This window comes from Orbicella franksi, chromosome 2 (genome assembly GCF_964199315.1).
Source record: "Orbicella franksi chromosome 2, jaOrbFran1.1, whole genome shotgun sequence".
Taxonomy (NCBI): domain Eukaryota; kingdom Metazoa; phylum Cnidaria; class Anthozoa; order Scleractinia; family Merulinidae; genus Orbicella; species Orbicella franksi.
In genome coordinates, this window is record NC_138146.1 from 6032572 (window position 1) to 6044629 (window position 12058).

Consider the following 12058-nt stretch of genomic DNA (forward strand, 5'->3'; position numbering starts at 1 on the left):
TTTCTTTTATTTGTAAACGCTGCTGTAAACGTTCCCTTCTCCATCATAGCGACGCTGGCCAATTGTCTTGTGACAATTTCAAATGGCGCTCGCGCTCGCTCTGTATCCCAACAAACTTGTTGCTGATTGGATTAGCTATGTCTGATCTGGGTGTCGGCTTGTTTGTTCAACCATTTTTCATTGCCCATTTAATCTCGTTTGCTTAACAAGGAACATCGACTTTTACTTGCATTTCCGCTGCTGCCTTGACGATAACAGCCGCGTTACAGTCTGTTGTTTCATTCGAAACAGTGACTGCAATCAGCTAGAAACGGTATCTGTTGCTTCGTCTTCACCTTCGCTACGAAGATGTTGTTACGATGAAGAGGGTCCGAGGAATTCTCGTTGTGTTATGGCTTTGGAGTGGAATTTCCGCTATCGTCTAGGTGGTTTTTGTCCCCTCATACAAGTCCTACTGTTTTGCTATCGGTATTGTACTACAGTCGACTCTCGCTAACTCGAACCTCGCGCTAACTCGAACCAAAATCGATTTCCCCTGGATTCCCGTCAGACATTTACTGCACTTTTACCCTCGGTGACTCGAACCCTCGAACCCTCGATAACTCGAACCTCCCGTTAAAGCAACTTTCGTTTCCTTTCAGGTCATTTTCTACATAATTTTACCGTCGATAACTCGAACCATGTCGGCCAATACGTGACAAGTCTAAACAAACAGTTTACTGTAGTCCAAAACATTTAAATTTATTTTGAAGCAGCCGTGTGAACTTTTTTCTTTCTTTTATATTACACTAAATTTTTTACATTGCATTAAATTTGACTAAAATGTATACTGCATGAGTAGGGAAACATTAAACACCGTTTGTTTGTTTTGTTTTGTTTTGTTTTGTTTTGTTGTTGTTGTTGTTGTTGTTTTTGCCTTATTTCTGGTTATTTGTTATTAACTCCCGAAACTCGAACCTTTTTTAATTTCACTTGAAGGTTCGAGTTATCGGGAGTCGACTGTATATTTGGTCATTTCCACCGTGGCCTAGGTGGAAATTTACTGCATCGACCATTCGCATAACAACATTAGTAACAACATCCTGCAAAAACGCGTTTTAGATGCAGGTCAATTATTTCCATCCTCTCACGTTTGGAATGACCGTCCCTCTTTTCACAGAAAAATTTTATAAGCTGAAAGATCCTTTTTTCAACAAAATTCGACTTTTGATCATTTATATCTTCTATAAAAGAAATCAAGGAAGATCATTCCAAACGTAGCAAGGTAGATAATTTAAATTTGTATCGCAAACGCTCATTTATTGATCAATAGAGTGACAATTGGCCACCAATTCGCCGATTTACCAAATTTTAACAAAATAAGCACGTGACATGTCACGTGGTCAAGATAATATGTTAAGGCAAACCAGGACGTCGAGTTTTATAATCAGGGGAAAGTTCAGCTTGGTAAAACAAATATAACAAGAGATGTAGCTGCCCAACCATAATTCTACTTTACATTCCTGACCCAGGCCTTACTTTACACTAACTAACTTCTGATTGAGTTGCATGCTACAGTCGGGTTTTATAAAAAAGAATATGAATGGAAGCCACGATTGCCAAAATAAACCACAAACAGAATCGAAACGGAACTGACTATTCCAAACTTAAAACTGTGTCGTAAACGCTCTTATTTCTATCACTGCTTTATTCCAATTGTTGTTAGGTGGCGAAATAAAAACAGATACAAAATACGACCTTATTTTACGGCATTTTAACCGTCTTCATTAGGAATAAAGGGCACACTGCGGTGATAAACATTAAACTCTGTAACCAAGGTGCTTACTATTTACCGCGCGGCACAAAATGCCAAAACATACCCAACAACTTTTGCGTCAAGACGTACTTCGCTTATCTGGCTATTGACGCAATTAGCAAAAAAAGAAGCCATGGGGTCAAGATATAATATATCTGTCATGTGTTTAACAGGCCTATTAACGCGGCCCACTTTCGTTGCCGATATATCCGCACCGAGGTGAAAAACATTGAAGTGAAGCTAATATTTTTCACGTGCTCGCCTTGTGATTGGCTGAAAAGGTTGGATGGACAGCCCACCTTTTAAAAGCAAAATTCAGCGAGTTGCATCTACATTGCGTTTCACTACCAGCCAGAGGTTGCTAGAGATTTACTCCACACTTCTGCATGCTGCGAAGATCAATATGACAAATTTTTCAGACCTTTTAGAAAATAACTTCTGCGACCGTTTCAATGGCTATCGCTACATGACAACAGTTGGGAATGCTCCCTTTAAGACGGCTTTCTTTGTAAACGCTGCTGTAAACGTTCCCTTCTCCATTATAGCGACGCTGGCCAATGCTCTCGTCATAATTTCAATATGGCGCTCACGTTCGCTCCGTACCCCAGCAAACATGTTGCTGATTGGATTAGCTATGTCTGATCTGGGGGTCGGCTTGTTTGTTCAACCATTCTACATTGCCAATTTAATCTTGTTTGCTACACAAGGAACAACCAATTTTGCTTGCATATCTACTGCTGCTTTGAGAATTTCAGGGAACTTCCTGTCTGTTATTTCATTCCAAACCGTCACCGCAATCAGCTTGGAACGGTATCTGTCGCTTCGTCTTCACCTTCGCTACGAAGATGTTGTCACAACGAAAAGGGTCCGGCGAATTCTCGCTGTGTTATGGCTTTGGAGTGGAATTTCCGCTATCGTCTGGGTTGTGTTTATCCCGGCTTACGGATCCTTCCGTTTCGCTATCGGTATAGCACTATATTTGGTTATTTCCACCGTGGCCTATGTGAAAATTTATCGCATCGCTCGTTCGCATCAAAGGCAAATTAAAAGCCACCAAGTTGCAGCAGATCCCAACAATCTGCGCCGTCGAACAAAATCAGCTTGGAACATGTTTCTAGTATATTGCGTGCTTTTATGCTGTTATCTACCTGGGTCAATCTGCCTGACTGTGAGAAATATTACAGGCTATAAAACATGGAACTGGATAGCAATCAATTTTACGCTAACAATTGTTAACATCAATTCTTCCCTCAACCCGCTCATTTATTGTTACCGAATGAGAGAGATTCGTAAGGCAATGTTACACACTTTGTATACAATGATTTTACGGAGAACGAAGGCGAAATAGTAGATTGAAGGCATAACCAAAGCTGCCAGTTGTATAAAATGGAAAAGAAAACAAAAGTTCAAAAACGCTTTGAAAGTATTAAGTTGTATAAAAGCAGCTAAGTTCAAAACTAATGAATGGTTTATTGCATGTAGGTTAACTGTGAAACTTTTAATTTCTGATTGAATTGCTGCCGCGGAGTTTCTTTGAAAATTTTATGAATGACAACAAAGATTGCCAAACTATACTATAAACAGAATCGAAACAGAACTGACTATTTGAAACTTAAAACACTGTATCGAACTGGCCTAAGACACCGCTGTATTCCAATAATCATTAAATGGCAAATAAAAATGGTAGGAATGAAAGGCTCACTGGTGATAAACATTTAACCACTGTAACCAAGAAATTTTATACTGTTTACCGCAGCAGGTATATGTAAACACCCCGATATTGATTGCTCTGTTCCAGTTTAAAAAAACCTGTGAAAGGTCCAACGAACTTTAATTTGAAATAACCTATTCCGGCGAAACACATTGTATTATGAATGGGAAAGAAAACCCGTACAGCACTCAACATCAAAAAGTAGCTTGGAAGCACTTTAATAGCTCTAGCTTTGTCAAAGACATTTTCATGTTAAGGAAATGAAAGTGTTTTAAAAGGAACCAAGGCCACTCGCGACAGACTGTCGACGTCACAGAACGCCCGCCTTCTCAATTGCCAACGGGAAGTTTAGATGTCCTTAGCGTTTTAACCCCGCTCCAATGGGTTGTATAGCCTTCATTTACTATTTTTATACAACTTGACCTTTTGATCTAAAAGTCGATAATACGCACCAAAGAAAAGATAATTTGACTTTCGTTTACGTCAGTCCGTCAAAAACGTAATTATTCAAGAGAAAACTAGCAAGTTTTTTACTTTTATTTTTTTTTTTTGCATTGAATTGGCTAAGTGGTAGATAAAAAGTAAGACGTGGTAAAATGTAATGTAAATAGGACGTTTATTAAAGTTGAAAGGCCGGAAGATTAAATTCGTTTCAGATCATTTTCATCAATATTAATGTTAAACATATCGGAAGATGAACACTGGCAGTTTTATCAAACAAGTGTTCTGTTGTACACTTACAAATGTCTATTTACAGAGACAAAGCTTAACACAAGTAAAATATCTTTAACAAGCTGGTGAAATGGCATGCACTTATCGCATGTTTCTAAACACACAGGAAGTCGGAAGGGGAGAGATGTTGGAAGGGTTTCAAAACTTCTTGACAAAACAGGTAGTCAAAATCAAACCCTGACTAATAGCCCACTTGTCTCGCCAAAAAAAGTTCATTTTTTCACGAGAATTCCCCTTCAACGATCTGCGTGGTTTTTGCGCGATGAGGTGGTGAGAAAGGAAGTCTTTATCGTCAGAAATTTGCAGGAAGTATCAGGAGTATTAGCCAATAACTTCCCCACATTAGCAACTACGGTACCTTATTCAATACTTTCAGGCTTTAAAGTTATACGGAACTGCAAGAAATGGTAAACAGAAAATACTCCTCCCTTCAATCTTAATCCCCTCAAAATGGGTTTTTAATAGATGTGCAGAGAAGTAAATAGTTTTTAAAAGTTTTATTCAGCAATTTTCTAATAAATAACCTACATACAACTCATTTTGCATCATTTGTTTTGATACAGTATCAAAGATGTGTAAATAGATAAAGGCTTCCGTTTATCACATGTTTCTAGGCTTCATACAGATCAAGTGTTATCTTCATCAACCCCAAAACAACCATAATAAGCATCCGTACATGTCTGTGGATACGCCCAACCGTTTGGATTGGAGAAAACCATACAAACTCATTCCGTCTCCATGAGCTCGCTGGTTTTCTTGAGAGCGGTTTCTAAACATGACCTGTCGCCATAGCGGCGACTTGACGTCACGTTTGATGTGCTCGAGAATTTGACTGGCTTCTAAATCCTAAATTCTTGGAGTATTTTCACAGAATTTATCAAAAACGCCACTTGTTTCTTTGCGTGCCGTGCTTGAACAGAACTGATTTTTTGATAACTAGGGCTCGACCTACTAACCGAGAGTATCTTATTGAATCTCTTTACCTACTTATGTAAAGCTGACTGAACGAGAGGACCTGGAACCTTTTTCTCAGATAGGAGCCCCTGAAAACGAGGTTTTTCTCTTTCCAGATGTCAAAACCTGCAAGGGTTGCCGCTCTTTGTACGCAAGAATGGGGCTGAAAAAGATAACACCTGCATGCGACACTTCCTTATCACAGTTCATCTCTATGGTGACGACGGCCGTGTCGTCCTCTTCGGCGCCCACGATCGTATCCGACAGAAAAGATCGCCGACAATGCATCGAGATCGTCAATCCGTTTCTTCAGCTCCGAAGGATCGCGAATTTCCTCCGCTTCCATCATGTAGCGATGGCGTAATTCGCGAAAAGCGAAGGAATTCTCTCCCATAAAATCATCTTCATCGTCAAGATCCATTACACGCATTCGCAACTCCCGCCTTAGGTCTTCGGGTTCCTGCATTCTCTCATGCCGATGGCGTCTCATATCTCGTCGGACTTCTTCGGGAATGCTCGAGTCCATGTGGCGTTCCCAAGGTTCTTTCGGTGTGTAATCGTCTTCGGTCATTTCTCGCTGCCTAATTTTCCGAAGCTCTCGTCGAAGTCGGTCGACATCGTGAATCTCTCGGAGTCTCATCTGGAGCTCTCGTCTTTTCGGCTCATCAATTTTACCGCCAACAAATTCCCTTTTTCTGTTCCTTCGGTTTTCTTTTTGTTCTTCATCCTGCTCCCTGATTAGCCGTTGAATTTTTTCTGAATCGTCTTCTTTGCTCGGGGAAGGCTTGCCCTGTTTGCTCGAGGATTTTTTCACATCTTTCTTCTTGTCCTTTCCCTTGCCCTGTGTTTTCTTCTCCTTGCTTTTTCCTTTTTTGCCAGTTCCTTTTTTCTCGTTTTCTTCAACCTTTCTTTCTTTGCTCTCGACATTGTGAGCGCCCTCCTTGACTTCATCTTTCTTTTCCGGCTCAGTTTCGTTGAAACATTCTACAATGTAAAATTTATCTCGGTCAACAAACTAGTTCCCAGCTAGAATTATGAAAGTTTTTTGCATTGCGCCATAATGTAAAACGAGTTTTTACAGTAAGTTTTTTTTTTTTAGTTGGAAAGATCTCTCAGCCGTTAAATTCGTTACTCGTAATTCACCACCTAATATAGCTTCATTGGGGCGACATACATGTATTTGCGACCCAGGTTGCAAATATTCTCTAAGAAATTCTCCAAGCTCCCTTTTGCCTCTCTTCATTTGAAAGGTTAGCAGATCTGATCAAATATTATAGAACACTCCTTGCTGAAGTCTCTTACGTCTCAACGTACCTACCTTTTCTGAAAATACATCACTCAGGTTACATTTTTTTTTTTGAATTTACACCTGTTGGGGTTGAATTCCAGCCATCCCCAAAGAAGAACCTAAGAAAAAAATTCTGATGTCTTTTTAATTAAGAGTTGTTTTCAAATCTCACGATCACACTGACACTTCACAGCTTGGCCTCCTGACTGAGTCACAATCTCATAAGACCAGCACCTTCCCAAAAGCAGATACTGTACATGAAGTAGGTTCATGCCAAACTTCAATTCAGTCCTCTCCCCTGCCCCCTCCCCCCCCCCCCAACCCGACCTGAATCACCTGTAATCATAAAAAAGTCCTTACCCTCCTCCCCAGGGTCCAGCACTCGCTCAATGCATAACCAGTTTGTCAGGTTTTCCTTCTGATGATGCCAGTACCACTCTGTTAAGTCGTCTTCGTAAGTCTCCACCATCAGTTCGCACTAAAAATGGATTAGATACAAAATAGTACTAATATTATCAAAGATCACAAAAAGGCTTGTCCTCGCCTTGGGCTGTCACCTCGTCATAGTAGTGAAGCTTGCATGTCTAACTGAATGTGATAGCTGTGCTGGAGGGGACTTTGGTCCTTAGCAGGTCTAACCTCGCTTGATTGGTTGAGGGGTAGAGTCCTGATAAAGAGACAGCCTCTCATTCTTTCAGTCTGGAGGTTGGGATATGGGTTAATAAACCAACTGTAACTGATCACAACAACCTCAATCAACCAAGGGAAACACCCCATCATGCTTTGAAGTTGCTGTGAAATATGATTTTCCAGCGATGGAGGAGAGTGTTGGCTGCATGATGCACCTGGGTGAAAGTTAAGGGGGTTGAGGAGGGAGAGGGGGGGAGGTGGAAAGAGACATTATGAGGGGAGAGCTGGAAATGACTGTATATTATGGCACGACATGCAGGTAGCATGGAGTCATGGACACCAGACAGGTGCTGAAAGTGAGGAAAGCCAAAGGTGACATGGACATTAGGACAGTGGAAAACGAGAGTGAAAGAGCTGAATGGAGAAATCAGTTAGGAGTTACATGTAAGTGCAGGCAGAAGTGGCTGATACAAATTGTTAGCAACAGGATGGACATTGAAAGGCCTAATGTACCACTTTGCAGGATGAAGTGAAGGCGAAACATTACTTCTTCTAGATTACTTCTTCCAGATTACTTCTTCTAGATTACTTTACTTCTTCTTCATACATTACTCCTTCTAGATTTCAGTGTTTAGTACTAATTTATTCTCTATCATCGTAGGCCTGTAATGCATGCAGGAAGCTTTATTATCTAGCTCGCTGCGTTCATTGCAGGTCTATGATGATAGAGAGTATTATTTATTATAAATACATGTAAGTGAGGGCCTAAACTTGTGACAGAAAGATATGATCAGAGAGAAAATTTGTAGCCCTCCAGAAGCATAATAAACATACCTCCACCTATATTACAAAGCTATTAATAATAATGTAACACTACTCAAAGACTGTCATTACTGCAACAACAAATTAATGATTCTCACCCTGCTCTTAAGCCGTGTGACTTCAGCATCAGGCGTGTCCCACATCTCATATGGAAATCCAAGTTCCACTTTCACTCCTCGATTCTTCAGACCCTTCAGAGTGTTAAATGTCACACTTTCCTCTGGTAATTAAAAAGGCATCGAAATCGAGACCATTGTACTAGAAAACGACCCCGCAAATCTACGACTGTTTGAAGCATTTTACATACGAAACTAGCTAGCTACAAACCTGCCCTCAACTCCTGAATGCAACAAATTCGCGGACCTTTTATTCTAATAATTATTTAAACATATCTAGAGACTCTTTGTACTTTGACACTCGCCCATTAGATCAATACATATCACTCGTTTTTATTCATATTTGTACCTTATTATTTATCTCATGCATTTTACCCCCCACATTCTTTAGCTTTTCACACGTTTTTACCTTACATCTGTATATAAGCCTTAGGCGGAATATTTTTTCTTATTCCTGATGATGCCGTCGATTGGTGAAAGCTTGGATTTTTAAACAATTTTAATATCATTTTACAGTAGTGTAAGGCCTCGATTGAACTTTTGCCACTTTCATTAACAGAAAAAACAACCTTATTTTATGCAATTTTTCAATTAATTTAGCCATAAGTGATGAGTGTTATCCAAGTGTTATGTTTTAAGGGAAGTACATGTAATGTAACCACCCATCCATCCACCCCCTCCTTGCGGGGGGAGGGGGTACTCCTTATATACCACCCTATATGGTTTTTGAGCAGTTTTGGTCTGAAAAAGAGTGTAGACTTTGACTATTTTAGTCTGAAGCTGGGTATTTTTTTCACTCTGGCTTGGCATTGGGTATTTTGTTTACAAGGAATTTACTATAATATTTTTCTGCATCAACATTGGCAAATTTGTAGCCCTTCTCAAATTTTTATACAAATGGGAGCCATTTCTGGCTAGATGGGGTCATATAATTGTTAGAGACAGCAGGTGCTAATTTTAGAAGTCTGAAATAGGGTGTAGATTTTTTGCTCAAAGATCTAAATTTAGGTTATGGAAAATCACAGAGTTTGGTCTGAAATAGGGTACACCATACATTCCAAGGTTCAGACTCATCAAGAACTTTGAGGAGTACCCCCTACACCCCTGGGCCCCGTCTACTCCAAGTGGGTCCAGAGCTTTAGAACTGCCATGTTCTCGAGATACATGCTGCACTCCTTTGTAAATCCCTTGCATTAAATACAAGGCTGTTCATACTTACTTTTTTCATATCGTAATGCCTTGATTTTGTCTTTGTGGACCTTGTAATCCAAAACATTTGTGCAGGCATTTTCAAGAGCTTCATTCAGCCGTACTTCACTGCAAAAATTAACAGAGAATCAACAATGCTGTGCAGATGTTTTGTGTACAGTTATAACTGAGATACTGGTAATCAGAGAAGTTCTTTACCAATCTTATTCTCCTTTAACGTTTAACTAAGGCTGAGAAAAATGTAATTATTAAAATTCTGTAATACCCTGCATCGCACATCAATTTGAGCCCACTGTATACACGGCATATCACTGCAACAATAGTTTTTTTTTTTTTTCACAGAGAATCAATTCACATCAGTAGAATATTAATTCAAGGGATGACAAAAAGAGGTACATGTATGTCATAGTATGGTGATACTGACAGTACAGAAATACAAAACTTACGATTTTCTGTAGTTTATTTCTTTGCGCTGCTCCTGAAATATCTGCCCTGTTCGGAATATTTCGTTGGATTTACCAGACCTCTCAAGCTCATCTTCCAGTTCTTGTACCAGGTGTTTGCAGACTGCACAGTTCAATACAAACTTTGATTAGCCACCAAGGTTAATGTATGTACATGTTTAATGCTTCACCCAGGGCTCTGTCAGATCCTACATGTAGCTTGAAATATAAATTTTCTTTACTTTAAATACCCATATCTTACCTTTACTTCGTGTTACTTTGGAGAATTCAATAGAACACATGTCAACCCATCATCTCTTACAGTCCCCTCTTTGATGACTTTTTTTGTTGTAACTCAAGCACTCAATCATTAGCCTAGCCTGATTGTCAGTGACTCAACTGTGATGGGATGTTATTAATAGCTCTGTTAGCAGGGGTTGGAGGGGGAGGTCTGGAGTAAATGCTCCTTCAAAAACAGACATTTCTTAGAATTTTAGTTAACTTTCAATTGGACGGTGTATATGTGTGTCTTGAGAAATTTTTTCTGACACTGTCTCAGAGTGTTGATTCCTTTTACAAATATTAAAAAAGTTCTGTCTAATGTCACAGTCGCAGATAGAGTGATATATTTGTCACACGCAGACTTAATAATTATGCAAATTCTCAGAAAGATCATGCAACTAAATAAAGATAATATTATGCCCCCTCTAACATTCACAAATCCAGAGATCACTAAAAAAGGAATCGAACAAGTAAAACATGTTAAGAATGCATGCATTGCCAGTGTAATTGGCTAATCAAGTGTTTGGGATTCAACACTAGATTGCTCCTTGTGAGGGCAAAAGGAATCAGGAGATAGAAAAGGTGATAGCAGTCTATAAAACCATTGGCTATCAGAAGTCATACATACTGTAGAAAAGATAATGGGAGTATCATGCAGACATGTTTACAAACTGCAGCAGTTATTATCCAACAAACAGCTGTTCCACTTTAAACTCAGCCAATTAAAACTCTCCTTGCCAAAGTCATTATCTTCTGAGCATGTCAGAAAGTATTTATTTTGATAATTTCTTTTTGCAATAGTCCAGTATGGATGTCATAAACAGAAAACGTCAATTAGCTTTCGACAAGTCCTTTGGTAAGGGGCCAAGAATTAATAATGTTGTGTTTTGCATAAATATATAGATCTATTGCGGGAAAAAAAGTCCTGAATAACTCGTAGCAACTGTGACTTAAATTGATGAACAGCTCTTAAGCAAGAGTGGAATTTATAAGTATTCAAGAGAACATAAATTGCTACTTTTTCTAGCTTATGAATGATTTAATCAGCTACAGAAATATACATAACATGACGCACTCAAGAGAAACCTGATAAAGCCACAAAAAGCTCGTGCAAAAGAGTTCAAAGCTGCGTTGTGTTTGCATGTCTTTCAGGCTTGTACAGTGCACTCTGGTAAACATTAAGACATTTTATACGATCTGTTCAATCCGAACGTAAGAATATTTGATTTGCTCAAGGAAGAAGATCCAACTAGATCGATCAATCCGACAAGAGCCATTCGGTCGATCAAAGATTGAAAGAGCCAAAATGAACCAAACTGAACACTGTACCTCGTTAAAAATATTACTTAAGCTTAAATAAAAAGAGATACCTTCTAAAATGCCGATTCTTTCTGACAATTACATCTCTAACAAAAGCAGGTTGATTGAGGCCCCCTTATTTCCCGAGTAAACATCTGCAAAATGTTCAACTTACACCGAAAAATGAACAAGTGAAGTCCAGTTTTACTCACATACCGTGGCATTTCGTTGGAAGTTTTTCTTCTTCTTCGTCAATGTCGCCATCGGCTGCGAACAAAATTGTCAAAAATAAAACTAATGCGATAAAGGTACGCATTTTGCTCACAGGAACATAACAAGACCATCTGAAGCCCGGCCAACAGGTGTTGAAACAAATTACAGGAACTTTAGAACACAAGATGTTTGTTATGGAAGTTTCGAAAGTTGACTTCGATTGGCTTCCGGTTCATTACGAGCGCGCTGTTTTTCCAAATTTGGGAAATTTCCGTCATGTAAGAATCCCAGGAGATCCCGGGAAGCATTTTCAGAGCTGACCAAAAAGATCGCGGCATCTGGATCGAAAGGACTTCTAGCTCTCACAAAAGCCATGCCAATCGCATGATTTTCTAGGGCAAGTATTGAAGATATTGTTTGGACTGTTTTTATTATTATAATTTTTTTTAACTCATGGTTGGTCTTATATAAGCCATTGCCAGTGGCCGTGCTGCTTCTAACACCACACCTCAGGAAGGTCCAGGAAAAACGAAGAAAAATAAAACACAAACACAGGATAACCAC

The 12058-nt window shown here is 39.3% G+C and overlaps 2 protein-coding genes across 2 annotated transcripts; one reads left to right on the forward strand and one right to left on the reverse strand.

The window, feature by feature from the left end:
- Positions 1 to 1888: 1888 nt before the first annotated feature.
- LOC145477910 (adenosine receptor A2b-like) lies at positions 1889 to 4669 on the forward strand. The gene has a single exon (XM_081455787.1). It carries the CDS (start codon positions 2082 to 2084, stop codon positions 3141 to 3143), a length of 1062 nt encoding a protein of 353 aa, XP_081311913.1. The 5' UTR covers positions 1889 to 2081; the 3' UTR covers positions 3144 to 4669.
- Positions 4670 to 4720: 51 nt separating this feature from the next.
- Positions 4721 to 11691, reverse strand: LOC145477896 (uncharacterized). Its single transcript, XM_081455766.1, has 6 exons — positions 11498 to 11691; positions 9704 to 9824; positions 9268 to 9365; positions 8031 to 8152; positions 6841 to 6958; positions 4721 to 6176 (listed from the first exon to the last, which is right to left on the reverse strand). Exons 1-6 carry the CDS (start codon positions 11595 to 11597, stop codon positions 5392 to 5394), a joined length of 1344 nt encoding a protein of 447 aa, XP_081311892.1. The 5' UTR covers positions 11598 to 11691; the 3' UTR covers positions 4721 to 5391.
- Positions 11692 to 12058: the final 367 nt, after the last annotated feature.